The sequence below is a fragment of the Lipomyces chichibuensis genome (assembly GCF_038497645.1).
Source record: "Lipomyces chichibuensis strain CBS 12929 unplaced genomic scaffold V1513scaffold_2, whole genome shotgun sequence".
Taxonomy (NCBI): Eukaryota; Fungi; Ascomycota; class Lipomycetes; order Lipomycetales; family Lipomycetaceae; genus Lipomyces; species Lipomyces chichibuensis.
The window spans coordinates 379,946-404,071 of record NW_027117454.1 but is presented as its reverse complement, the minus strand read 5'-3'; the positions used below and the strand labels follow the sequence as shown (position 1 = coordinate 404,071).

At 46.9% G+C, this 24,126-nt stretch overlaps 12 protein-coding genes across 12 annotated transcripts; 5 read left to right on the top strand and 7 right to left on the bottom strand.

The window, feature by feature from the left end:
* The first annotated feature begins 66 nt into the window (after nucleotides 1–66).
* On the top strand, nucleotides 67–1,005 carry V1513DRAFT_436364 (mitochondrial 54S ribosomal protein mL61). Its single transcript, XM_066896767.1, has 3 exons — nucleotides 67–298; nucleotides 355–485; nucleotides 544–1,005. Exons 1-3 carry the CDS (start codon nucleotides 159–161, stop codon nucleotides 690–692), a joined length of 420 nt encoding a protein of 139 aa, XP_066756205.1. The 5' UTR covers nucleotides 67–158; the 3' UTR covers nucleotides 693–1,005.
* Nucleotides 885–2,965, bottom strand: V1513DRAFT_408682 (DHS-like NAD/FAD-binding domain-containing protein). Its single transcript, XM_066895678.1, has 4 exons — nucleotides 2,665–2,965; nucleotides 2,119–2,551; nucleotides 2,011–2,063; nucleotides 885–1,959 (listed from the first exon to the last, which is right to left on the bottom strand). The coding sequence occupies exons 1-4, from the start codon at nucleotides 2,854–2,856 to the stop codon at nucleotides 1,201–1,203; spliced, it is 1,437 nt and encodes a 478-aa protein (XP_066756204.1). The 5' UTR covers nucleotides 2,857–2,965; the 3' UTR covers nucleotides 885–1,200.
* Nucleotides 2,966–3,064: 99 nt separating this feature from the next.
* On the bottom strand, nucleotides 3,065–5,849 carry V1513DRAFT_99793 (uncharacterized protein). Its single transcript, XM_066900654.1, has 10 exons — nucleotides 5,652–5,849; nucleotides 5,434–5,556; nucleotides 5,300–5,380; nucleotides 5,141–5,242; nucleotides 5,037–5,082; nucleotides 4,536–4,977; nucleotides 4,381–4,484; nucleotides 4,027–4,330; nucleotides 3,910–3,971; nucleotides 3,065–3,856 (listed from the first exon to the last, which is right to left on the bottom strand). Exons 1-10 carry the CDS (start codon nucleotides 5,736–5,738, stop codon nucleotides 3,270–3,272), a joined length of 1,938 nt encoding a protein of 645 aa, XP_066756203.1. The 5' UTR covers nucleotides 5,739–5,849; the 3' UTR covers nucleotides 3,065–3,269.
* Nucleotides 5,850–7,538: 1,689 nt separating this feature from the next.
* Nucleotides 7,539–9,419, top strand: V1513DRAFT_470243 (uncharacterized protein; the record flags this gene model as incomplete). Its single annotated transcript, XM_066900146.1, has 4 exons — nucleotides 7,539–8,180; nucleotides 8,232–8,396; nucleotides 8,444–8,967; nucleotides 9,021–9,419. 4 exons carry the CDS (start codon nucleotides 7,539–7,541, stop codon nucleotides 9,049–9,051), a joined length of 1,362 nt encoding a protein of 453 aa, XP_066756202.1. The 3' UTR covers nucleotides 9,052–9,419.
* V1513DRAFT_436351 (Snf7-domain-containing protein) lies at nucleotides 9,102–10,436 on the bottom strand. The gene is made up of 2 exons (XM_066896766.1): nucleotides 9,983–10,436; nucleotides 9,102–9,896 (listed from the first exon to the last, which is right to left on the bottom strand). Exons 1-2 carry the CDS (start codon nucleotides 10,155–10,157, stop codon nucleotides 9,424–9,426), a joined length of 648 nt encoding a protein of 215 aa, XP_066756201.1. The 5' UTR covers nucleotides 10,158–10,436; the 3' UTR covers nucleotides 9,102–9,423.
* Nucleotides 10,437–12,101, bottom strand: V1513DRAFT_461877 (uncharacterized protein). The gene is made up of 2 exons (XM_066899910.1): nucleotides 11,087–12,101; nucleotides 10,437–11,030 (listed from the first exon to the last, which is right to left on the bottom strand). The coding sequence occupies exons 1-2, from the start codon at nucleotides 11,855–11,857 to the stop codon at nucleotides 10,857–10,859; spliced, it is 945 nt and encodes a 314-aa protein (XP_066756200.1). The 5' UTR covers nucleotides 11,858–12,101; the 3' UTR covers nucleotides 10,437–10,856.
* On the top strand, nucleotides 12,101–13,576 carry V1513DRAFT_100055 (acyl-CoA N-acyltransferase). Its single transcript, XM_066894111.1, has 4 exons — nucleotides 12,101–12,551; nucleotides 12,607–12,762; nucleotides 12,820–12,975; nucleotides 13,047–13,576. The coding sequence occupies exons 1-4, from the start codon at nucleotides 12,343–12,345 to the stop codon at nucleotides 13,141–13,143; spliced, it is 618 nt and encodes a 205-aa protein (XP_066756199.1). The 5' UTR covers nucleotides 12,101–12,342; the 3' UTR covers nucleotides 13,144–13,576.
* Nucleotides 13,233–14,854, bottom strand: V1513DRAFT_422688 (GPI transamidase subunit PIG-U; the record flags this gene model as incomplete). Its single annotated transcript, XM_066895993.1, has 8 exons — nucleotides 13,233–13,465; nucleotides 13,526–13,650; nucleotides 13,703–13,846; nucleotides 13,910–14,138; nucleotides 14,200–14,300; nucleotides 14,354–14,538; nucleotides 14,596–14,660; nucleotides 14,719–14,854. 8 exons carry the CDS (start codon nucleotides 14,852–14,854, stop codon nucleotides 13,233–13,235), a joined length of 1,218 nt encoding a protein of 405 aa, XP_066756198.1.
* Nucleotides 14,855–15,024: 170 nt separating this feature from the next.
* V1513DRAFT_436338 (P-loop containing nucleoside triphosphate hydrolase protein) lies at nucleotides 15,025–16,114 on the top strand. The gene is made up of 6 exons (XM_066896765.1): nucleotides 15,025–15,123; nucleotides 15,186–15,309; nucleotides 15,366–15,527; nucleotides 15,573–15,625; nucleotides 15,678–15,722; nucleotides 15,773–16,114. The coding sequence occupies exons 1-6, from the start codon at nucleotides 15,073–15,075 to the stop codon at nucleotides 16,013–16,015; spliced, it is 678 nt and encodes a 225-aa protein (XP_066756197.1). The 5' UTR covers nucleotides 15,025–15,072; the 3' UTR covers nucleotides 16,016–16,114.
* V1513DRAFT_393702 (uncharacterized protein) lies at nucleotides 15,969–17,609 on the bottom strand. Its single transcript, XM_066895319.1, has 3 exons — nucleotides 17,298–17,609; nucleotides 17,177–17,248; nucleotides 15,969–17,110 (listed from the first exon to the last, which is right to left on the bottom strand). Exons 1-3 carry the CDS (start codon nucleotides 17,457–17,459, stop codon nucleotides 16,109–16,111), a joined length of 1,236 nt encoding a protein of 411 aa, XP_066756196.1. The 5' UTR covers nucleotides 17,460–17,609; the 3' UTR covers nucleotides 15,969–16,108.
* A 1,809-nt stretch (nucleotides 17,610–19,418) lies between these two features.
* On the top strand, nucleotides 19,419–22,596 carry V1513DRAFT_373139 (rab-GTPase-TBC domain-containing protein; the record flags this gene model as incomplete). Its single annotated transcript, XM_066894809.1, has 3 exons — nucleotides 19,419–21,912; nucleotides 21,971–22,289; nucleotides 22,365–22,596. The coding sequence occupies 3 exons, from the start codon at nucleotides 19,419–19,421 to the stop codon at nucleotides 22,594–22,596; spliced, it is 3,045 nt and encodes a 1,014-aa protein (XP_066756195.1).
* A 204-nt stretch (nucleotides 22,597–22,800) lies between these two features.
* V1513DRAFT_436328 (Golgi transport complex subunit 5-domain-containing protein) lies at nucleotides 22,801–23,881 on the bottom strand. The gene is made up of 2 exons (XM_066896764.1): nucleotides 23,560–23,881; nucleotides 22,801–23,476 (listed from the first exon to the last, which is right to left on the bottom strand). The coding sequence occupies exons 1-2, from the start codon at nucleotides 23,809–23,811 to the stop codon at nucleotides 23,027–23,029; spliced, it is 702 nt and encodes a 233-aa protein (XP_066756194.1). The 5' UTR covers nucleotides 23,812–23,881; the 3' UTR covers nucleotides 22,801–23,026.
* Nucleotides 23,882–24,126: the final 245 nt, after the last annotated feature.

The window sequence follows — 24,126 nt, the reverse complement described above, 5'->3', positions numbered from 1 at the left end:
TTGTCAGCACGTGACTACTACACCAATGCCGTGATTTTGCGCCGAACACATTCGTCCTGCGACAAATTTTAAAATTGCCATATGTCGGACGCCGCGCATTTTGAAAATACAATCGGATATATCTTCCTCACTTCTCAGGATATATAACATACAGCACGATGCCGGGCAGATTTTCGAGACAGGTCGAGTTTTTGACGAGTTTGTCGATCGGCAAAGGCGCTCTCAAGCTACCAAACAATGTCGAGGACCTGACGCTCACGTTCAAGAAGCTGAATTCATACGGCCATATGGGTGCTCGGTACGCCGTTCCTGAGATTCTTAATAATATGTGCTATTGCTGATGTTACAAATTAGGAAATTCTGGAGATTGCATCTGCCAAAAATCCAATTCCATAACCCAAATCTCCCAATATCTGTTATCCGAACCGAGGCGACTACCGAGGTAGAACATAAAGCTGCGCCGTCTACATTGACTATCTCATTCAGTAAGTTCAATTGCCATAGCACTAGGTGGCACTGAAATAATAACACCATTTATCACAGAAGATCGGGCACCAGTTGTCTTGAACGTCAAGAACAAGCATTCTGACAGTATATTACGAGATTTCGTCACTGCAACCGGAGCTGCGCCAGTTAAGGACACGACTCCCCCTGTCGGGAAGCCAGATATGAGAATTAAATTGAACCCATAGAAAAGTGCTAATTTGGGATGTTGTAGATGGTGAATCAGTGATCAGAATTGTACGGTGCATCCCGGCGTTGTAGGAGTGTTGGAGCCAAGAGACACGCTGGCCCCGTGTTTCATGTATATATGTATTTCATGATGTAGATAAGGATTAATGCGACATGAAAGGTTGTATAGCACAACTCTGACAGCTCTCAATGTTAGCATAGACTGGACAAGCTTGGCCAGCGAGGATGTACTTTCAATATCGACAGCCTGTTGTAATTACAACTTCGATCATACAATATTACATACATCAATGAAGCTCGGTCTGAAGAAAAGCATATGCTCGACTAATTATTTTGAGAATATTCCCGCCGCATTTAGATTAAACAGGCGTTCACGCCCCGAATGCCTTAATCAATGACAACATACATCGCGTTGCATTACATACCTATTCCCATTATATACAGACCTATAAGTGTAACGCCAGATTAAGAAAATTTAATATTCTATTGTTATATCTATTAAGTCGTCTAGACGGCGCTTGTATTATCAATCTTCTTTAGCTTTACTACAGCCTCCAACGGAGATGAGTAGTAATTGGTCTTCCGGAGTTTCTGTTTGTGCCGAATGCATTCGGCCGACTGGCGCGCATGCTCTCTTATTGCGCCGCAGACTTCATTGCCTAAAAGAGTGATGTTCTCAAGTTCTTGGGCTTGCTGTTTATGGCGCATTCTTTCAGCCAAAGCCTTGTCGAATTCAATGGCTGTCAGGCCGGAAGTCCGGCGTAACGGTTTGGATCGGCTCAGGTTGGTAATTCCACATAAAGGGTCAGTATCATGCAGTAACTTCCTCTTCTTATCGGTTGCGATACTTGTTGCAGGGGCTTTCAAAATCTTCTCGCTAGATCCTGATTTTTGTGACTTCTCTTCACTAGAGGTCTTTTTCACAGGCTTTGTAGGCCTCAAGGGCAAACTGGACTGTTTCAAGAACAAACTCGGTTGCCGCACGCGTAAGTCCTCGATCCATCTGTCACAATCGCTCTCAATATGGTAGTCAATTACTCCTTTCCAAGAACTAACCGCCGGCGCAGTGTTATTGACGAATATCACGACGCCACCGCGCTCGTGCACTGCCTTGGCAGCTTTTGAGATAAGTTTCCTAACACCTAGGACTTTGAGAGATGTACCAACGATAATGAGGCAGTCTGGACGGGATTTAATGTCTGAAGCAATGCACCGGCCAATTCCGTCGCCGTCTGGATGCTCTTCACCGTAGAGCACGATATTTGGCTTGCCCAGCCGTCAGATCATGCAATTGAATAGTACGCAATTGTAACTTACTAGAAGTCCCCCAATGCGTGGGCATCGCTTTCCCGCGTTTGTCCGTTCCTCAGCTGGACGACGCGTCAGATCGAGCAAACATTCGAATCGTTTCCGGTACAGGCTTACCTTTTTCTGAGCAGTGGCGGCACTCAGGCACATTACCATTCTCCAACGCATCAAAGTGTTCCTGACTCCACGAAACCTTCAATCCGCACATCGTACACTTCAACATATGAATGTCACCGTGCAACTGGACCACGTCAGCCGATTTCCCTTCGACGCCTAACCTCAGTCCGTCCTGGCCCTCCAGCCCATCAATATTCTGCGTATAGCACCGCAGCAGTCGATTGCAATCATACAAATGCTTTATAAATTTGTGGACTGCGGTAGACCGCGCGCTAAGAATGCAGGATCGTAGACGAGCCATGAAGGTGCAGAATACGGAGACAGATACTGGGCTATTGAACAATATAGCGTCAAATAAGTCGCGCCCTTTGACGACAGCTGTTGGATAATCTTTTTTGACCATAGCGTACAGTCCCTCTTCTGAGCGGAAGTCCTAAGTTGTAGACATTAGCTTGAGTAAACAAACCAACAAACACGTCTCGGCCGACGCGCCAAGTCTCACGAGTCCTGACAAAAATCAAATCAACAAATAAAAAGAGGCCGTACAGGAATACCAGCATTGCATGAGATTCCAGCACCAGTGACAAGCAAGATACGCTTCGCCTTCGCGACAGACGCCGAAACCGCACACAACGCCATTCCGGCCTCCGCTTCTTGGCTCGCATCTCCGAGACGTAGTGTTTTTGGGACGGCATTTTGCTGGGCTAACTTCCCTGCTACTGCTGCTGCTGCTGCCATGTAGTAGATAGGCGCTTTGTGGAGATATCGTTGGCGGCGGGAAAGTGCTCTCGCGATTTGGCTGGTGTAGTAGCAACAAACAGCAGTTACCCGTGCGGCGCGGATGTCGAGCCGCCCCAGGGTCGTGCACGGACCCTGAAGAGTGCCCAGATAGGGGACAGTGTAAACAGTCAAGTCCTTCAAACTACGCATGACTGTTGGTAAGATACCTCCAACTTTCCCAGACTCGGAAGTTACTTATTGCGTAACATGCATATACTAATATACATGACATAGTATACATTGTTCATAACATGCACTTCATTATCGCCAATATCTCCAATAAGCCCCGGCTTAATCAAACTACAGACATCAATGCATCAATTGAGTTGTCAACTACACAATCCGTCTCCCGCGATCCAGTTTGCATCGGATTATACACCTTTTTCGGCGTAACGATAGTTGACACTCGTCGCGACTCTATTAGAAGGCGCTACATGCGGCAGCAAACCCCTGCCCAAGAGCTCCTGCGCATCCATAACCGCCGCCCACCCAACCCGTTTCAAAAATACACGCTCATCGCTCTCACGATAGCGGTCCCAATAATCGATATCCTGTTGAGCAGAGATCGATAGCGTATCATATCCAGTCTTGATAATGTCCGACACAAGTTCAGACGATAGCTGTCCAGACGAGAACATCGAGCGCTCTTTGATAAGATTGTTATAGTGTTCTGAAATCGAAATTAGTGTACCAACGGAGGAATTTTCTCGCGCCATGTCGTAGGCTATTGATAGTTTACTAAGTAATTCGCCCGTCTCGATTAGCTTGTAGAACAAGTCGTCGTAGTCCGCTGCTCCGGAAAGAAAAGACTCGCCTGCTGAGAATGCCAGGACGAGGACTCGGATTGTATCGTCGATTAATACCGACATACGTTGAATACCGCGAAGATGCTTAGAAGAGCCTGTGACGAATCGCAGGAATGAAAATATCGACTTCCAGAGTTCAGACCAGTGATATTCTAAATACGTTAGCTACATAGCCATATAACGTCTAGGGTCTAACACTACATACTAAGCCGCACGCGGAGTCGCTTAAGCTGAGATATTATGCGGTGAATGGTACCAATAGCCAGTCTATGAATATTAGCCAACAAGCCCTGAGATGCCTTTCGATAATAAAGTAATATACATGTACATAGGCACATCCAGTGCCTTCTTCATGTTATGTCGCACGGCGCCAATCAAAGCATCGAGAATTCCCTCGACTAAAAACCTCTCGCCCTTTACCAACGGTAGACACGGTTGCCGTTGCCGGCAGAGCCGCATTGACGACCGACACTCAATACTCACTAATTTCTGCATTGTTATGGGATCTTCGACCAAAATTGTATGGACTATCATTGTGATTCGGGCGTAGGATGCGTGGCGCTCAGAGCGATGTTGGTGTTGTAAGAGGTAGGATGAGAGGGAGATATAGGATCCGAAAGGCGTTTCTAGTGAAATTAGCAACAAGATAATAGAACGTACAGTGCAAAGCTCTTACCTTCTTGAGCAACGTTCTTTGTTTCTATGAGTACCTGTGAGAAATACTTATTGGCATGGACAAAGTTACTGGTAGCGAGGAGAATAGTAGCCGATAATGGTGGCCTGCCATATGGTAAGTCCTATGCATTCGAAGGATCGGTATAAAATACTCACAACGAGGCGAATGCGTTGTTAGAAGTCATCTGAGGATCCTGCTGCAACAATGCTGTCTTGGCCCTCTTCGCAAATCCAGAATAAGATGAAATCATTGACTCCAGTGAGAATCCATCTGCGGCATCATCTGCAATTGCGATGTAGTCTTCTCTTGCCTCTTTGCAAGTCTTGCCAACCGCGACGACGATCTTCTGCATCACTGACTCGTCCACAAAGTCTGATAGTCGAGTCTGATAAGGATTGTATGCTTCCAATTTGTCGTAGTTCGATAACACACCGAGGAGAACAAAAGCCTCGAAAGTGTGTGACGTGGTTGCATTGTCGTATATTATTTGGACTAGAACGGCGAATAAATCGCGCTGGATGAAGAAATTGATGAGACTGGTCCGGTATGTGCAGCACACTGTCGATAAAGTTGCTCGTAGAGCAGCGATCCGTAGATCTAGGAGTCAGGAGAGTCAGGATCTACTGTCATGCAAGTTTGCCAGAACGGTAAGTTACCTATCGATCCGGTTCGCATTATTCTTTCCAGGGCATCCACGAACTCCTGGAAGCAGGTTAGGTGTCTGCTCACAGTACCACCGTATCCTCAAACTCGAACATACCGTAAATTCGCGGTCTACGCGGTCTAAGCCTACTAAGACTGTGATGACTTCCGAGCTAGTGAATTGCTTCGCCAAAATTTCTCGAATCAGAATTGTAAGGGTCTGCCCCTGTCAGCCCCGGCTTGCCAACTGCCAACTAATTCGAAAAAGTTCACTTACGTCCAATGCATTGGCGACAATTGCCGGATTACTGTCGCTTAGAGATCTGACTCCACGCATGAATACCGCTCTTGCAATGCTCTGAATTAATGCATTAATAATATCCTGGATATCTAGTGCTGTCGACCACACACCTGCATCTGTAATAGATCCTCTGCAGAGAATTCGGTAAGTATCACCGATAATGCCGATGAATTTGCTTTGAGTATGAAAAATTCGACCCAGAAGCCATCAGACTCTGGAGGCTTCGCACCTTCCTGCAACTCGCTCCGTTAACAACATTCGCCTTCCACATCCGACAATCCAAGATCAACAAAGTGACAGAATAGCCATGAGGAAGAACTAGACATACTTTAAATAGCAGGTGATATAATCCAATTATTTTAGGCTGCAGGCTTCCTCGCTCGACGCGTACAAGCGGTGAATCTAGCGCTGCCATTCCCGCTCCCCGATGCAACTCTAAATATTGCTGTTCCAAATATTCGCCAAGGTTGTCCCAACAGACAGAAGATTGGATAGATCAGCTCAATTGCAGATCGTGGAATTCAACTCCGACAAATTTGGTGCTGAACGGTTGGCTTCCCGGATAGGCTGCGTCGTAACCCTGAAATCATCGAGAGCCGCAGTTAACAATGATGGTACGAGATTTTGGCGCGCTGAAATCAAGTACATTTGGAAAGCACGTGATAAGGAGCTGGCAAGAATGATAAATGTAAATTATATAACGTATCTGCAAGAGACTGCGACAGTGGGTAACTGGGTAAGGCCTGTCGATGATTTATGGTTTTGGCATTTAAAACGATTTTTCGATGATGAGTGCTATTGTAGAATACCGCCTCCTCTATAGTAACTGTCAAGCAACAGATAAGTGCGCTGAAGTCGTCGACTGAGATCATTCCAGTACATAATTTCAATTTTCAAATAATATTAGGATGTGCTTAGCTTGTATTGCCCATCTGTAACGAACGCGTGGCGATGGTATGAAGAATAATTGAAGATTGACGTATCGTTATATTTAACCCATAAAGCGCTTGTCACTTGGAACATGATATCACTCGTGACTCTTTTCATAAAACGCAGCTTTAATGGTTCGGGATGACGCGCAGCCACTAGCTAACTTATTACATACGGCTTTATTATTGATATATTACGAAGTAGTCTCTGACAGAGCTACCATTGGACCCGTCGAAGCTGTTGGCATGGAGCTGAATGGCCCAATTCATTTTTAACGATCAAGTACCCGTCAACAAGCAATCTATGCTCTAGATTGACAATCCGCTATATTCATAACATCAGAACTCATGCCTGCATGTATATGTAGTTAGAAGTGAGTCTGCTACTCTACTCACTCATGCGGCTTCGGAGACGCGTGCATGAACCCATAGTTGCGCGTCCTATGACTCTCGCCTTCCACTTTTGCCACGCGACGCTAACGCGTTTCATTTTTGTTTTTGTCCTAAATGGCCGGGGGGTTTTTGTCCCGAAAAACCCGGCAGCGGCTGTGAACCTTCTTGCATGCGGATTGTTTTGGTCATGCTATTTTTATCTTGGAACAGAGGCTGAAGTCAGTCACCGTCAAGTCGTAATTAAGAGTTCCTTAGTTACAAGTTCATTTAAACCTGTCCAAATTAGCCCCGCGCATCTGCGATCCTATCTTTTAAATTTGCAATCGGAGATATTTAGCAAAGACTAGCTATGAACTATTAGATAATACGCTTAGTTGGTTGAGGTCGTTCGGATGTCGGCAAGTGTCCCAGGGTTACACGGTACCTGTGTGATCCACGGAGCCGCACGCCTCACTGCTAACGAAACGGTTTCACATCAGCCCGTTGGTTGACGCGTCAGGACCGCGCTGGCCGATTTCTCGACGCGTTGGTGGACAGTAGCGATCAATTCACATCACAAAATCGCGGATTTCTTGCCACTCGTTGTCTGTCCACTCTGGCCACTATCCGTAGCAGATCCCATTGGGCTTCCTCGTTTGCGTTTGCATCCAACCCACAGCCTATATGCAACTGGCATAGCATTAAACGGTGCCAGCCGCAATTTGACCTGATTACGGATATCGACAGTGGTTCACTTTGTTTGATTACAATTGCGAGCAGCGCCACAGCTTTAGCACAGTAGCCGGCAGTCGCTTGCTCTCTTCTGGCAGGAGGCAACCAATTGGCGAAACGAACCACGAAGTACAGTCTAATATCTCGGTTTGCTTCTCTGTAGCGCGGTTCTCAAAGGCAAAATGCCTGATCTCAAGAGAACTGGCAGCAATCAACATCGCCGACGGAGTCGGGTCACTCGCTTGCTCGCTACCCCGGTCACGTTCTTAGCCTCCTGTCTCTCTTCATCCCATGAGCCGAGTCGTCACGAAAAATGGAATGACTTCTCGAATGATCGCAGCGAAAGCTACATATTTACGACTACCGTTTCCACGAATCCCCCTGCATCATTCTCATCCACCGTTCTGTCGCCCACTCCAGCACCACAGGCCAACTCAACGCCAACGGCGACGCTGCACACACGTCGACGAAAAGTCGAGAACAAGGAGTTGCTCATCGATCATGAATATGACCATATCTTAAACCCTGCCCTGCATTCGCCGCCAATCGTTCTCGATGCGTACGACCTGCTGGGCGGGAGTAATTGGTCGCCGAGATTGGGCCGGCTTAGCTCCATGAATGGGGATAAACACATCAGCGAGGGCCGCCTGTCCAGATTCATGAGCGAGAGTGTTGCAGATGGAAGAGCTCCACTGCTAGCGCGGTCGCTGCGGAAGCCGTCACGAAGTTCAGGAGCCACTGTTCCAACAGACAAATCGCTCGGAGACATAGAGGAGTTCGCAGTTTGGAACGATAAGAATAACGATAATGGCGAGACAGATTTTGTATGCTATCTCCGCTTCCATACGGCTTGGCACGAGCTAACATATAGTAAGGAGGCAGCGTCGCCGAGGGAGCACCCGGTGTCCGAAACCACGACAGTGGTCGTGTCGCGGTCTACTATTCTGTCCGATATCACAAACACTTCAAATCGCAACGCGAGTCCGGTTCTGAGGGTCGTAAATCGACGATTCAGTGTGCAAATCCCCAATGCAGACATCGTATGTGGTCTCCCTTACAGATTGAAACTATTCTTAACAGGTACTAGAAGCGGGTTGACGTGATAGTATGGTACCTTTTGCACCGAACTGATACCTTCGCCTTCCCGCCCTCGATTGCAGCCATCCAGTCAGCCGTGGTCCAACGGCATCCCGCTATCCAGAACTACTTTACCCGAACGGACAAGCAAGGAACACGTGACAACATGTCGGACTTTATTAAGCTGTTAACGCAACGACTCTTTGTTCAGCAGGAGCGATTCTTGGACGACATGTACTCTAAGCACGCGGTCACGGTCGGGGAACAGGCTGGCTGCAGCACAGACTGCTTCGCAAGCCATGTATACGGCGAGTTCTTTGACTTTGAGCAAGATTGCGAGAACGACGACGACGAGGAAGAGGCAGGGAATATTCGGCACCGGTATCTTCAATATGCGGCGCTCTGGAGACGCGTGGCCGAGGAAATTGATTTCGAAGGACCTCATATGGCCGCTGAATGGTGGTCGCTTGCCGAACTTAAGTTCAAAGTAATGAAAGCGCGGTTGCGACATAGCCGCGTTGACGAGATGGAGAGGTTAGCACTCCTTGCATTGTTCGCGTAATGATAATTCTCTAATAGCAGTTTAGGTATCTCCAGCAGGTCTTGGATGAGGATTAGCGTGACGCCTGATACGCGACATCCCATGATTGAATGTAAATTTGTTATGACCCAGTTACATATAAAAAGTTACAAGGATACATGAAAGCAAGAACTTGTGCATTTGCACATGTAGCATTATCGATGAACAAGACTAGATATGCAAAACCAATCTGCATCATTATTAGTGAAATAATTACATCGGGAGACACACACCCTATGATGGTAACTACTATTATACCTGTACAAATGTAACGCAACGCAAACGTAAAATACCACAAACATCAACACGCTAAGCTAGACGAAACAGCTAAAACCAAACCTCAAAAAAACTCCCACCCTTGTAAAGCGCATAAAAGAGAGATGTAAAGTAAACCTAAGCTGTAGGTATCTTTAAACGGCCATCTCCCGCTGCAGCTTTCTAAGCTCCTCTTCCTCGTCCTCGGCTTCCTCCTCAACTTCGACCCTGGTCGGTGTCCCCAGTTCCGGCAACTTCGCGCTCGGCACCCGTCCGGCGTTCAGCATCTTGGCATCCAACTCCTCCTGCTGCAACGCCTCCAACTCGTCCTCAAGCTCGTCCTCATCGACAGACTCGCCTAGTGGCCGCGAAATAGCTTCGCCGATTTCGTCTGACAACGCGACCTGCTCGCGGATCTCGTCCATCGTGGCGTCAACCTTGTCGATGTTCATGTTGCCGTGAATCTGCTTCATTGCCTTCGCGCCCGATTGCATGACCTTCATGGTTTCGAAATTAATGTTGGCTGACTCGATTGCATTCGACTGCGCCTCTAGTGTCGCAATTTGGCCCTGTACCCGTTCTAGCTCGGATTCAAACATTTTCTTCCGCTTAAGTGCGTTCTTCGCGACTTCACCGTGTGTTAGTATACCTCTATCGCAAACAACATTGCCGCCACCTTGTCCGTCACCCTATCCGGCATGCGAAAATACATACCAAGTTTATTCGTATTCACATTTTTCCGCGCAAGTGCCTCCTGCTCTGCTATCTTCTGCTCGGTATGTTTCTCCTTCTTGGCCAGCATCTCAAGCTGCGCACGAAGTGCTATGATCGCCTTCTTCGGCGCGTCCTTTTGGCTGGCAGAACTTCCTCCGAAAAGATACGACCACATGGCTGGCGTATGGCAAATATATAATGATGCGAGCTATGCTAAATGCAACTTCGTGAAGAAGATTCTATCAGACAGATTTGGGCTAACTTTCCAAATTACAAGTTTCCAATCGTGTATCGTTAAGTCGTCCGCACGGCCAAATACCCGTCACACTTTTCTATCTCCTAGCTACTTCAAGAATGAAGTTTTTGATTTGTACAAATGTTATGCGGTAACTGCAGCAGAGACTGGCGTACAAGTGATGACCATGGGCATGCGCGTTGCGGTTCTCCGCCAGACTGGGTTAAGTATGATGATTGGGAAACTCGGCGTGATTCCGCCTCAGAGCTACTAACCCTTGCCCTCCTGGACCGCCACACAGTTGCGCCGCCTTTCCGACATTATTTCGCTATTGAACAGTGCTGAAGGCATTAAAAAGTACGGTCTGAATACGTGGTGTTAGAGCTGGAATAGTCCTAATCAGTATCATGCATAGTAAATATCCAGCGGGAGCGGTCGCCACGCACGGATCACCGTCTTCCCCTTTTACTTAGTGTCAAATTGCAGAAATTGGTAATTCCATCAATTAATGTTCTCAAACGCATTACGCAAAATATTGAAAAATCTACACATGTATGCGCATTTGATCAACCCACTTGCTCCTGCATTTGTACAAGCGCAGCGTCCGTCTTCTCTTCCTCTCCTCATCCTGTGCCGTAACTAGATGCCATTCCACCACGCGTTCATACCTACCAGAAAGACAAACAAGCAAAAGTCCGTGATTATGTTCGCGACTATATGTGTGTACCGTGCAGCTAATAGCAAGTATGACGAATATGGCGCGGGTATATATTGTGCCACTTTGGTAAATATCGACTTTGATGGCGATCGGCCCTACACCCCAGTTTAGCAACGAGACTGATTCAAAAACACCATAACCGTCTACTCACCTTCTCAATCAAAAACCGACCAGACTGCAAAAGCAGCTCTATTGTGGCAAAATACCAAAACACAACGCCATTCCCTTCACCCAAGCTTTCCAGCCGCGACATCTGCGATCCTTTCAAGCCGAGTCTGAACACTGCGAATAAAGCAAGTAGGATAATTGACACTGCATGTGCACTCTTCCAATATCGATTATTATCTGACATTGAGTTTGCACTGTTGGACGACATAGTGCTGGTGCTGTTTGGTCCAGCCGGCGAAGTCGCACCAGGTGATCCTGGAGTTTGCGAACCGTCTGATGAGCGGGACATGTTCATCATAGCTGAAAAGAAATCAAAATCAGATCCATCGCCCGTACTATTACTTAAAACAGTCTGCTTCACGAATTCTTCGAACCCAGCGTCAGAACTCTGAGCTCCACTCCCACTCCCTTCCACACCGACGACCTGCTGCCGCCCAGCAGCAAGCAATTTGAGAATCGGATTCTCCGGCAACGCCGACGACGAGCTGCGTGGCTCCAGTCCGCCACCCGACAATGTCGTTGAGGGAATAGCGAGATCTGGCGCGAGGTCTGGTGGATCATCATACATCGATTGGGGGACAACGTGTTCTTTGTATGGAGTGGATGTGTTGTGCGCAGTGTTGGTGATCTTATTCAGTCTGTCGGTTCCACCGGCGAGGATCTTGGCCTCTCGTCGTTCGCGACGCAGACGGGCTTTGTCCGAGGCGGAGAGGGGAGGGGTGGTTGCCGAGTCGGTTGGAGTCTCCTCTGACATTGTGCTATACTTGGAGTTGTTCAAAAGAAGAAAGCGAATGAGAGAAGACGAATCTCAGTTCAACATCCAATCGTTATCAATGTTTGATAGATGCAAAGCCTCACGATGGCTGGTAGTGAATTGTGCTGATGTCGATTAGATACGATGGTTGACGATCGAATGAATTGTTCGGGTTGGAAGTTTAGCACCAGGGCTCGAACCATAATTCTGACCTGCCGTTTATAACATGATATTCAACTAATAATGCGGTTCCGTGAATTCGCCATAAGCGCATATTACGATGGAGGTATATCCTTAAATGCGCAGTGTGCAACGTCCGACTTTTGTAAACTTTATTTGCTCAGGGGTTCCCGTCAAAGCCGCAAGCTAGGCTAAAATGACATATGTTGATTCGAATATTACCCGTTATCCGGTGCATGTCCGCATCTCAAGCTGAGAATTAGCTCCTTTATATTCCTGATTATAATTAATGCGTGTATTGTGAAATGACACCGGACCAAAACAGATTAGTCTTAGCATTCGCGTCGATATCAAGCGAACAGTTGACATACCTATACGGTGATTCCCTACGTTTCCCGGCAGGCGGTACACATGCCGATACCGCGTTTGAGTTGTCTATGCGGAGATGGGATGATTTGTCGTCTGAGGAATTTACGGCTTGCTTTGACCTTGTAAAGAACAATCTGATGGGCATGTAAGTCGATCCACGGATACTTTTTTGAACGGGGTTAACGGCTTGTTTTGAATAGGTATAAGAACTCGACAATGGGCTGGTCTCCTAGAAAAAAGATGGCAGAAATGAAAGAGAGCGGGTTGATATACATTTTATTAAAGTCAAAGTCAGCAACAGTGGGATTCATAAGTTTTATGGTGACAATCGAAGAGGGCGAATGTGTTGTCTACTGGTATAAATATTCGAATCTAAATCATCGTAATGGCTGCAGTTATAACTATTTTCATAGCTACGAACTACAACTACCGGAAATTTTGCGGGGTCGGGGATTGGGTAAGACGTTACTCTCTATAATGGAAGACATAGCTGTCAAAGCCGGAATACCGAAGGCCATGCTTACAGTCTTCTCATCGAATCCTGCACAACATTTCTACCGGGGTTTGGGGTACGGTATCACGGTTTTCTGTTTTCTCTATATTGTTTCATCGGATATTGACTGACGAGCTGAAATTGCAGCTACATCCCAGTCGAGCACTCGCCACGAGCAAAAAACCTACGCAATGGCGTAGTCAAACAGCCTTCCTACTACATCCTCGGCAAGTCACTCCTATAGCGCTGATCAACTTTATCATCAGCAATCTCCATTGTATCTTACATACCAACATAACTATTTACACACAAGCATTTTACGTCATTCTCAGTTTAAATTTGTATAACAGCCTTTGATGGATCTTCCGTGCCTTGGAATTCAATAAGCAACGTCGCGCGGAGAGTATCGGTTATAATGATTGTCATGCCAATAGTATACACCAACGTGATCGCATAAAAGAAGTTAGCATTGCCAGATCCGAGGTATATCCACAGATGATAGAAACTAGGCGCGAGAACAAGGGAATGTAAGATTACCAGCGCGGCCAAGAGTGCGTAGCGGACGTCTGCGAAAGGTTGCGTTAGTATGAGATGAATACTTTAAATATTCGCGACTAAGTACATACTTGGAAAGATGAATCTGAATAGCGATAGAAGCGATATGTACACGCCGAGATCTCCGACTTCTGGATAGGATTTGGAAATCGTTGTCATGCCCACGATACAAGTAATGGCCATTAATGGATAATTACTGCAACGTTTCTTGTTAGCATCCAATAATATCTGGAAGCAAATTCACTTACTGTAGCCGGAACGTAATAGGAAGGACGTATATTAAAGAATATAGTTGGAATATATAGGTAAACAGGGGACGGAAGAAGTCAAACATCTCCATGAAGAAATACCACCATAATCCCATATTCGGCGCCAAGTCCTTAAAAAACAATCTGCAAAATACTCGTTAGCTGGGATATACTGTCGCTGGGCTACTACCGTGGATATTGGCATACAAGGATCCATATGTGGCCGTGAGATACTGCAGAGAGCCGGTCATAAAATAGCCGATGGATGCAAGGCCGGTTGACATCGCAATATACAAAGTTAAGTATTTAATGACTGATGCCGTACTTGCGCCTGTTGTTGATGTCCATAAGACCAGAAACGGAGGGAGAAGGTAGACTGAATATATATTTGCGTGGGATGCTAGAGCGAGAAACATGACGGACAAAATGTTCCAATCTATAGAAAGCTATGTTAGCATACACCGGCAAAAGTTGGCTTTTTTATTAAATCGACATACTATAACATGCATATGCAATTGAGCCAATCATGGCTGCATTCGAAAGCACAGCCGTGGACCTCGCAATGTTCGTAGCGACTACTAACGGATTGAACAGATAGCTTTGCTCAAAATCAGCGCAACAAATTTGCATACACGCTGGTGTTACTCTTACATTGAAGCAATGACCCAGTCGGCTAACTGATTCGTTTTAGCGAGACTTGGCGACTTTGATATTGCACACAGGAAGTACGCAGTGATAATATCGGCGAAGACGTAGAATACATTGATGATAGGACTATTGGGCGAAGTCGAACCACATTTACCAAGAAATTTGAACAAAAGCAAAAATATAGGAGCCTAGACGCGTTAGCAGCGCTCTATACGGGCGACGCCGGTAATGCGAATATATCTTACCTGGTGGTATACCCCTCCATCGTAAGGAGAAATCCCGATCTCGTACAAGTGAAGACCTTCCTTCACTGATCGTCTAGCGGTCAACATTCACCGTACAAATTTCAATTGATTAAAGGTACATACATTGTTTGAAAGACGTCATGGAAGTCGTGACTTCGACATGCTGGCCCAGTATAGAATGTAGTGATGGAAACAAGAAATTGAGAGACAGTTTCAAGACGGCAGAGGCAACAAAGACCGCCCAAGTTTTTAAATCCATTAATGGCCGTGGTTTGTAGTAATTAAGCGGTGTGCCATATCATGTCTCTGAGTAGCGAATGCGTTGTTAACGGTATGAATGGGATCGACCCTCAGTAGGAGTTCGTGTTGTCTTTCCGAATGTCGCGTTCGCCCATCCTGCGAAATTGAAACCTTATCAATTGGCGGTCAGCATGAACATTGCGAACATCGCCTCGGCTACTGACGGTCCAGACGTCGATGGCACCTAGGATAGTCGCCTTAATAGGCGGTGGTCAGGCCGCTGGAAAGGTACATCCTAAAATTATTCCATAAATCTTGTTATCTGGTGACGACAAGCTCACTGCGTTTAGAAATCTGTGTGCAACGCCATAGTCAGTCGACTTCAATCATGGAAGGTCACAGACGTAAAGGTTCTGAGTCTCGACAACTTCAAGAAAGGGAAAATTCCGAATAATGTGAATCCTGAAGGACCAGGTATGTACACTAGTGTCTTGCTCAGTTGGTATAGATGGTGATTCTAGCACGCATAGATACTTATGATTTCATTGCGCTGGCCTCTGCGATAAAATCTGAGACGAACGACGTCCTATTAGTCGAAGGACATTACACTTTATACGAAGAAACATTGAAACGATTGGGAACAATTAGGATATACATTGACCTAGACGCGGATACACGGTTATCGAGGCGCAGTACGTGCTGTGTTTCTACGATACATTATTGTCTAACAAGGATAGTTATCAGAGATACGACACAACGCGGGCTTTCATTACAGGAAGTCTTGGATAATGTGAGTAATTGTCAGAATTTTGTATGAATCTCATACTAATCACCGGTTCTAGTATCTTGATTACGGTAAGACTGCTATGGAACGGTACATACAAGGAGTAAGTTCAGGCTTATATCCGCGAGGCCTTGTAATAACTAACAGCACCAGACGAAGCCTACAGCAGACATAGTCCTCATGCGCGGTACAGAACCATCGGGAATTGAACTAATTGCTGGTGCCATATATGATAGATTGGCGGCGGACAAGGCCGCAGCGAGCGGCGATAACACGTTCAACGTCCTTTCGGACAGCACGCCGGCGTGGCAGGCGCCAAACGCCCTTAGTTTACGGCATAACCTACTTGATTCGGAGTTTGAGGTCCAGACAGAGAACTATTATGAGCTGGCATAGAGTTACACACAATTGTACCTCAAGCATATAATGTAGCATCCTGTTTTTACCTTATAGAATGTATATACAATCCCAGACGTAAGGACTTGTCAATCATAATCTGTCTTCGTAGCGGTGTCGTTTAGCAAGCCTTTCTTGAAATTCACGTTCGCGTTCGAGTCGGCGATGCGCGCGACCTGGCGACATGGCACGCCCTCGCTCACGTTCATAATCCAGTTCGTAGTCCCTTGAGTGTCTTCGTCGGCGCTCTGAACTACGGGATCGACTACGATCCTTACCACGATGGCCAGAGCTATACCGTCTATCGAGGCTAACTTCCGTGCTTCGTTCTCTGCTTCGTTCTCTGCTTCGTTCTCTGCTTCGTTCTCTGCTTCGTTCACGTCGTCGCCGTTCCCTACTGCGATCCCCACTTCTGTTCCTGATTTGATGTCGGCTTCGGTCTCGATATCGACCATCTATGTCGTCGCCACGATCGCGACTGCGATCTCTGCGTCGCTCTATGCTCTGCTCTCGTCGACGTTGTTCCCTGCTGTCGTCTCGACTGTAAGCACGTTCTAGACTGTAATCCCGGCTGCGGTCTCTTCGGTGGTAATCATTTCTGTTTCTGCTGTGGCTTCTATAGCCGCGCTCGCGTCGCCTTTCGGACTCACTGTCAGGTCGCTCTCGTTCGCGGCTGCCATCCAGCCGTCTGTCTCGGTCGCGATAGGAAGCCGGGATACGCTTCTCGTCAGAATAATGCGGCATGTACGTATCGGCAACATCAGTCGTATTCTTGCTGACTCTTTCACCTTCGTGTATTCGCGTCCTCTCGTCTCGTTTTCTCCTCTCTTCTCGTTCCCTCCTTTCCCGCTGGCGGATCTCATCTAGCTTCGCAGAGCGCTCATCGTCCGCCTTTCTCCGCTCCTCGAGCGTAGACCGTTGCTTGAGGGCTCGTTGAACCTCGATCTTCTTCTGCTCAATCAGTCGCGCGGGAATTCCCGACGGCGAGTCCTGTGCTTCAAGTAACAGGTTCCAGAGGATTTTGCAAAATTTGGCTGCAACAGCGGATGAGGGAAGGAATCCTTCGAGTTGGATCTGAATCGCTTTGATGCGTGGCTGGATGGATGTTAATGGGTTTTGTTGGCGGCGTGATGAGGAGGAGGAGGAGGATGATATGCATACCTTGTTGTCTTGTTCGAATAGTGAGACAGTGTATTCTGTGACAATATCGTCACCGCCAGCGATCTCCGATATCTAAGGAATCTTAGCCATATCCCTCCTCCACTCTAATATTCGGACTTACCTCGTTCGCGATCCACGCCTTAATCACGGGAAAATTAACCTTACTCAAATCAACAGCCTCATCAAACTCGGGTGGATACTTTGTCGTCCTGAGTCGCCGTTTATCGGCCTCGGACAATAATCCTGTCTCTGCCGCACTCTCAGGACGCGGACGTAGAGACATGTTCTCGGTTGTGTCGAGACTATACTTGGCCGACTTAGTGTGGCTGAGAGTAGATGAATTCTATTCAAGTAGGCGCGTGGCGAAGTTTAGAGAGATGTGTTTAATAAGGATAATGGACGTTTACTTCTTGTGGATGGAGTGCATTTGTGGATACTTTGATAAAGTGGTGATGCCGAAATGGGAGTTCAGGGTAGTAAATGATTACGTCAACTGATTAACCTGGCCATTTTGAGCAAATACTTTTCTAAAATGGCAACTCCCTGCAAATTGTCTACTTAACCAACGAGATAGCAAAGCAATATATGTGTAATGATGATGCACAGTTCACAATCGGCCAGCATATATCTCAATTTTCATTAGTTTGCAGTAATTACATTCACATCAGCATAAATTAGCAGATATACACGACGAAAACGATGCAAAATATATCCGAAGCAAAAATTTCGCATTACCAATATCAGTATTCTCACATATGACGAAGCCGATGATGTGATGTGACTAAAATTACTGTTTTTCCTTATGGAGGCTCTGCAATGGAGGACTTCCAGCTCATGAATCCTGCAACTCGGGTACAAGCGTCAATCCGCATTCAGCTCTATGTTGTGGGTGCGATCCGCTACTGTCTTGTGGCAGTGTATTGGGAATCTGATCCATATCCTGTTTAATTAAGACTTCGTTTAGATATTCTATACAACTGATGGCAAACATGATCAGCATTCCCGTTGTCAGTCATTTGCGACAGAACTGCGGTAGTGCCATTGTGAGACCGAATTCGCCAATGAATATGACATAAGACTACAGACGTGGACTTCCTTGTAGCGCACCATCATTATCGAATGCGATCGTGGAACTTTCGACTAGTTTGATCTGAGAACGATTGCGCGATGTCCCTTCCGATTTTGCTTTATCAAGACAGTAATTGCTCCTAATCGGCAGAATTATTATCCGTATTTCAATAGTTAAGAGGTGCGTGAGCTCAACAACAGAATGCGCATGAAAGACGACATGGAAGACTGCCATGAACTTCAAGACCCAACTACATGCAAGAATATGGGTCTGAACTGATGAGTATGGAAAACAAGATTGACACTACATAATACAGTGCACAAACCAAGAAAATCAGGCAAACAGTAAAGAAAGAAAGAAAGGATTATCATAGAACACCTTTTTTTCTCTTTCAGTAATAATAAAACATTCTGTTGCATATTCAAAACGTCCACGATGATTAAAATCTCAATTCACGAATGATTCACAAGTAGAGCCCGTGTAAGTACCGTTCCGTTCGATATCATTTTGAAAGATGCCAATTGGGTTGGCAAACTCTCGCAGATCTCGCCATTTTATAGGTATCTGATTTTTATTTAGTGAATATTTTAATGAATTATCCAGACATCACTGCAAAAAAGGGCACGAAAGCTATATTTAAATACTGGGTGCTAGTAGGAAATAGAAGATAAGGTTTGCCGGCGACGGCTAAGACGCGCTGCGATAAGTAGCCGTTAACCCCCCATTGCTTCGTGGGGCTGCATCGTTGGCTTTTACGTCGCCATATGACATATGCATGTGGGTATGTGCCATATCTACTTCAACGACAAGTGCACTTGTACAAGCACGCAAGATTGCGACAAATATACGAGTGCAATAAAGTTTCAAGGATGAACGGTCTTACGGCGGAGACATCGCCGATTGCCGCCGGAGACAGCACAAATGACAAATTGCTGGTAACACGATGAATTAAGCGCGAACTCTAATGAATCTAGTAGATAAGCCAATCCGGCTGCGTTTGATGGATGGAAGTCACTGACATTCTAACCCATGGTCATTGCTTGATATACTTGTTCTTCATGTTGCTTCTCGTCGACTACTGCGCCGACAATCTAATCAGATTTCTCTTCATACACCCGCAGTCACATATATAATATATCGAAAACAACTATCGTACTCCCAACCGCATAAGCAATGACTTCCGTCTACGGCGCAGGATCGATCCTGCGCCCACAACGGCAGCCGCCAACCTCAGCAAGTGATTACCTGGCCAAGCAACTCCCCGACGCAGTCCAGTCGCCCGAGTTCCTTGCCTCGCCATACTCCATATTCCGGGATATCATCCGCCCGTCATCTCCGCCATCTCCGCCATCTCTTTCCTCGACAGCCACTCCGTCCTTCTTGTCAACGGTCCCCGACGAGGCATCTCCGCCGACCAGCTCCTCGCTCCGAAATTCTGCAGAAGCCGTGGCAATCCCGGCAAACTTGCACACGAGTCCGGACGCGGTCGTGCAAGGGCTTGTGGACCGCTATGGCGGGCTGGCCGTCGTGCGGCAATTGGCCAGGGATTTGGCCTTGCGCGAGAGTGAGGTCAACTACCTTTTGCGAATGCATGACGAGAAAATGAAGGTTATGAGCGAAATGCTCCGGGACAGACTTGTCTCCGATAGCGAAATTCGCGCGCGAGTAAGGGAGGTCGAGATTCGGCTCAATCGGGAGAGTCTGAGCGATAGCGAGGAAGGCAGTGAGAGTGTTGTGGAGGAGAGGCAGGACAGCGTAAACGATGGTCTCACGGAAGGAAGTACACCGGACACAATGGTTGGCATATCAGACGGTCCGCGTTTCAATACCAAGAACCCGTCACGAGAGGAAAAGCGCGATGACGATTGGGTGTTCCCGACAATATCGTTTCGTCGCACTGCCTTCCAGCAGCAGCAACCGTCGGAGGAGCCTCTAAAGGACGTCCCAAAACTAGATAATCGTACAATCCGCAAGACAAAGTCAGCTTTCCGATTGCCGTTTATCTGGAAGTCGGAGTCTGACGAAGATTTACCGTCAATAGCGATCACCAAGCCAGCCTTGTTCACAACGTCGTCGACACCGTCGCTACAGGGTGAACAAGTCACTTCGTCATCCGCATCCACCCATTCCGATCCCACTGCTAGACGTAGCCGGCGTGCATTTGCAGTACCGCTTTTTCCCGAGGAAGATAGTCTACCGCCTGTCATAGCTACGTTTTCGCCTAAATCGAGTATACGCAACAATGTGAATAACTACTTTAGCGGTACCACCACTGAAGGTTCGGTTAAGAGCATTAGTAGACGGAAGCAGCTAGGACGACAAGGCGTGGTACATGAAGCGCCAATCGTGCACAGTGATAAAGTGCATAGTGATACCCCAGCGGCAGAAGATAGCGACGACGGTGAAGGCGTGGACAGCAGCTCCGATGACCTTGCTAATTCGGGATCATTCAAGAGCGCAGTTCAATCTCAGTACGATGTGGAGTCGCCGCTCTCGGTGGCTGATTTCAACGTGGCCAAAAAATTTGATGTTAGTCCAAAGTCGGTCGAGAAGATGAGAACCGAGGATGACGTCGATGACGATGAGGAAGAGTACGAGATTATAGACGAGAAGAAGCCGCAAAAGTTTCGTGGTTTTGATTCGACATTCTCGAACTTGCGCCATCGAGCTCGGTCAGACTCTCGCGCATCGGTCCGCTCACAATTGAGTCAGAGTGTGCCTGAATGGTTACCGCATTCGCTGAAAGAGGGCTCTTCGAGTGCACACACTCATACCACATCGATTGGCGACCATGGCCCAGTCGAACTGGGCGATATAGTACCACAGAGCATGCAGCCGCCGACTCTCCTCCAAAGCTGGAACGATCATTACCGATCCGAAGATACGTACCTCTTGACCGACAGATTCGGCTTTATTTACGACCGACAACACAGACCGGTGCTTCCTCCTGTCGAGAGTACGGTTGGGTCGCGGTTACTTGACTTGGACAGTCTCGACTTCTTGTTCGATCACTCTGACGAAATTGGCAAACCCGAGCAGGTGCACTTATCGGACGAAAAAGACGAGTCCCGATTCGGACAAGGTTTGCTGATTCCGTCTTTGAAAATACCGATCCTTAGGACGGCAAACCGCGCACCGTCGCTCGGGTCGGCCACGTCTTCCGCCGAATCAGCCGAGGATGACGCGCTGGAAGCTGTGAAGTCACTTCTCAATCAGCTCACAGACCTCCACGACTCCTTACAACGTGTTCAAAAGTCCAGATGGGACGATTTCTTACGCAAGGTCAACACGGATGGATCAGAAGACTCGCCGTTCGCGATTGAAAACGGAGAACTTTTCGGGGTACATGGGCGCGTGCTGCATGCCAACAAGCACTCCCGTTTCAAGGACTTCAAAGCTCTTGTACTCGGCGGTATTCCCGTAGTGTACCGGTCTAAGATTTGGAGTGAGTGTTGCGGAGCGGACAGTTTGAAGGTGCCGGGTGTGTACGAAGAACTTGTACATGGCGAGCACGACCCAGAGGCTTTGTCGCAGATTGAGCTTGATCTATATCGCACGATGCCTAGTAATGTATTTTTCGGAGGGAAGGGGCCAGGTGTGGGGAAGTTGAGGAGGGTATTGTTGGCGTTTAGTAAGCGGAATCCGACGATTGGATATTGTCAAGGGAGTACGTCCCCATATTCGTTTGCAGGGAGAGTAATAGAATCATTTACTAACCTGAGTAGTGAACATGATCGCGGCAACTCTTTTATTGACTCATGCAACCGAAGAAGCAGCATTCTGGTCCTTCGTCGCACTCCTCGAGAACATTCTGCCATCAGGCTACTTCGACCCGCCGCTCCTCACATCTCGAGCAGATCAACGCGTACTGAAACATTATTTGAAGGAACTGCAACCAAAGTTGTATGACCACCTTGTTCATACGCTCGGCATTGATATTGAGGCTATTACCTTTAATTGGTTTTTGTCGTTGTTCACGGACTGTTTGACAGCGGAGCTGTTGTTCCGCGTTTGGGACGTGTTTATGTGTCTCGAAGGCGAAGTGTATGATTTTCTTTTTTACCATATTGCTCGTTCCCTGTGTCTTCTTAGCGCAAGAGTGAACTAATTTTGTAACAGATACCTGTTCAGAGTCGCACTTGCGCTATTTCGCATCTCGACAAAGAACTTAATACAACTGACCTCTGCCGCTGAAGTGTACTCGTACATGAAGGACATGGCGTCGCATTCCATCAGTATCGAGGGTCTAATCCGGCTCATTGATTCATTGCGGCAACAAGTCCGGTCAGAGGATGTCGTTGCGAGACGAAAAAAGGTTATTGAAGTTATGCATAGGGAAATGGGGTTTTAAAGTTGGTTGTCTTGATCAAAATTATTCCAAAAATAAGGGCGTTTTAGAAAAATGGTGCAATTGTGCGGGCATTTTGGGACGGTATCAAAAGTCAAATCTTGCATATCCAGTTACATTTTGGTATATATCATATTTTAGTGTATTTAGAAAGGGGGGGTTTAATTATCTTTTGAAGATGTGTATTAAAGCTTATCGTTGCATGCATGCAGATAAAAGGAGTTTATTTATCGTATATATGTGCAGCAGCAACTGGCGTTTGGCGATATACTGCAATGAGAGGTATTTGTGTCTATCAATTTTGTCTCTATCACTAAGCAAACGAACAACGAAAGGGAACGCCAACAAACGCCGGTACAAACCCAGAGTACCAAAAAAAAACCCCAAATCTCAACAAAAGATCAATCCACCCACCCCGTGTCTTTGCGGCTACTTACTTCCGATTAACATTAACAACCGCATTTTCAATATCCGTAACGACACACACGCTTCGTAACCGCGGGAAATTTCCCAAATGCCGACTGATCTCCGCGAAACTCCTAGCGGCACGCACGCTCAACCTCGCAGCATCATTCGGTCTTCCCTCCGGAGCCGTGGCAGAGGAGGTTGGCTTAAGCTGTGCCAACTGCGTTTGGATGCCCTGAAACTGTCTGACGAGGTACATAAACCAAGTCACCGCTCTGAGCAAATTCGCGGTCGCATGGAGTTTGGTGAGTGCAGTGTATATCGGCAGCGCGACATTATACGGTTTCAAGACTTCGTTTTCGAGACGTTGGAAGGATGCTGTGACGGATGAGAGAGATGATTGCGTTGTCGCTAGGATACTTGAGACTTGATTTATTTTGGCCGCATGTGGAAGGAGTGTGGCGTGATTCTGTGTGGTCTTGTAATGATAAGTCAATTCTAACTATCCCTAGTTTCTCTTCTCACGTTTCGTTCCTTCGAAACACCATCAAGATTACCTACCTCCTTATGCAACAACTTCTCAACTTCTTCGAGATCAAACATGACACGCTGTTCCGCAGGCGCTAAGTCGATTTCCGTATCAGCCGCAGTCGTCGTCGCTAGCACTAACGAATTGCAGAATGCGATTGGCGAAAAGTCGGGGGACGTAAAGAGTGCATAGTCTATGTATTCATCTTCTGCTGGATTGTTGTCAGATGTTTGAGGGAAAGTTGTGCGCAGTGCTTTACCGGTTGTTGCCGGCTGTGATGTCATTTTTTTGTGGGATAAAGTGGCCGATTAATGTTGATATAATTTGACTATTTCGATGCAATGTAGTTCAACTTGAGTGCTGATGGTTAGGATCACATCGCCAATAATGGTCGCCGCGCAACCAACTGCCAAACCTTAATCATATCTCGCTAGGACTAGGTATGCAGCAAAGGCCTACATTTTTGGATTTGGACAACATGCCAATGGATTATTTGATATCACTGATTCTGACTATAACTACACTATCGTACATATAACACCCTCATACTGTAAGTCAAACCCGTACACCCAACAGAGCAAGAAAATACACGCGTTACA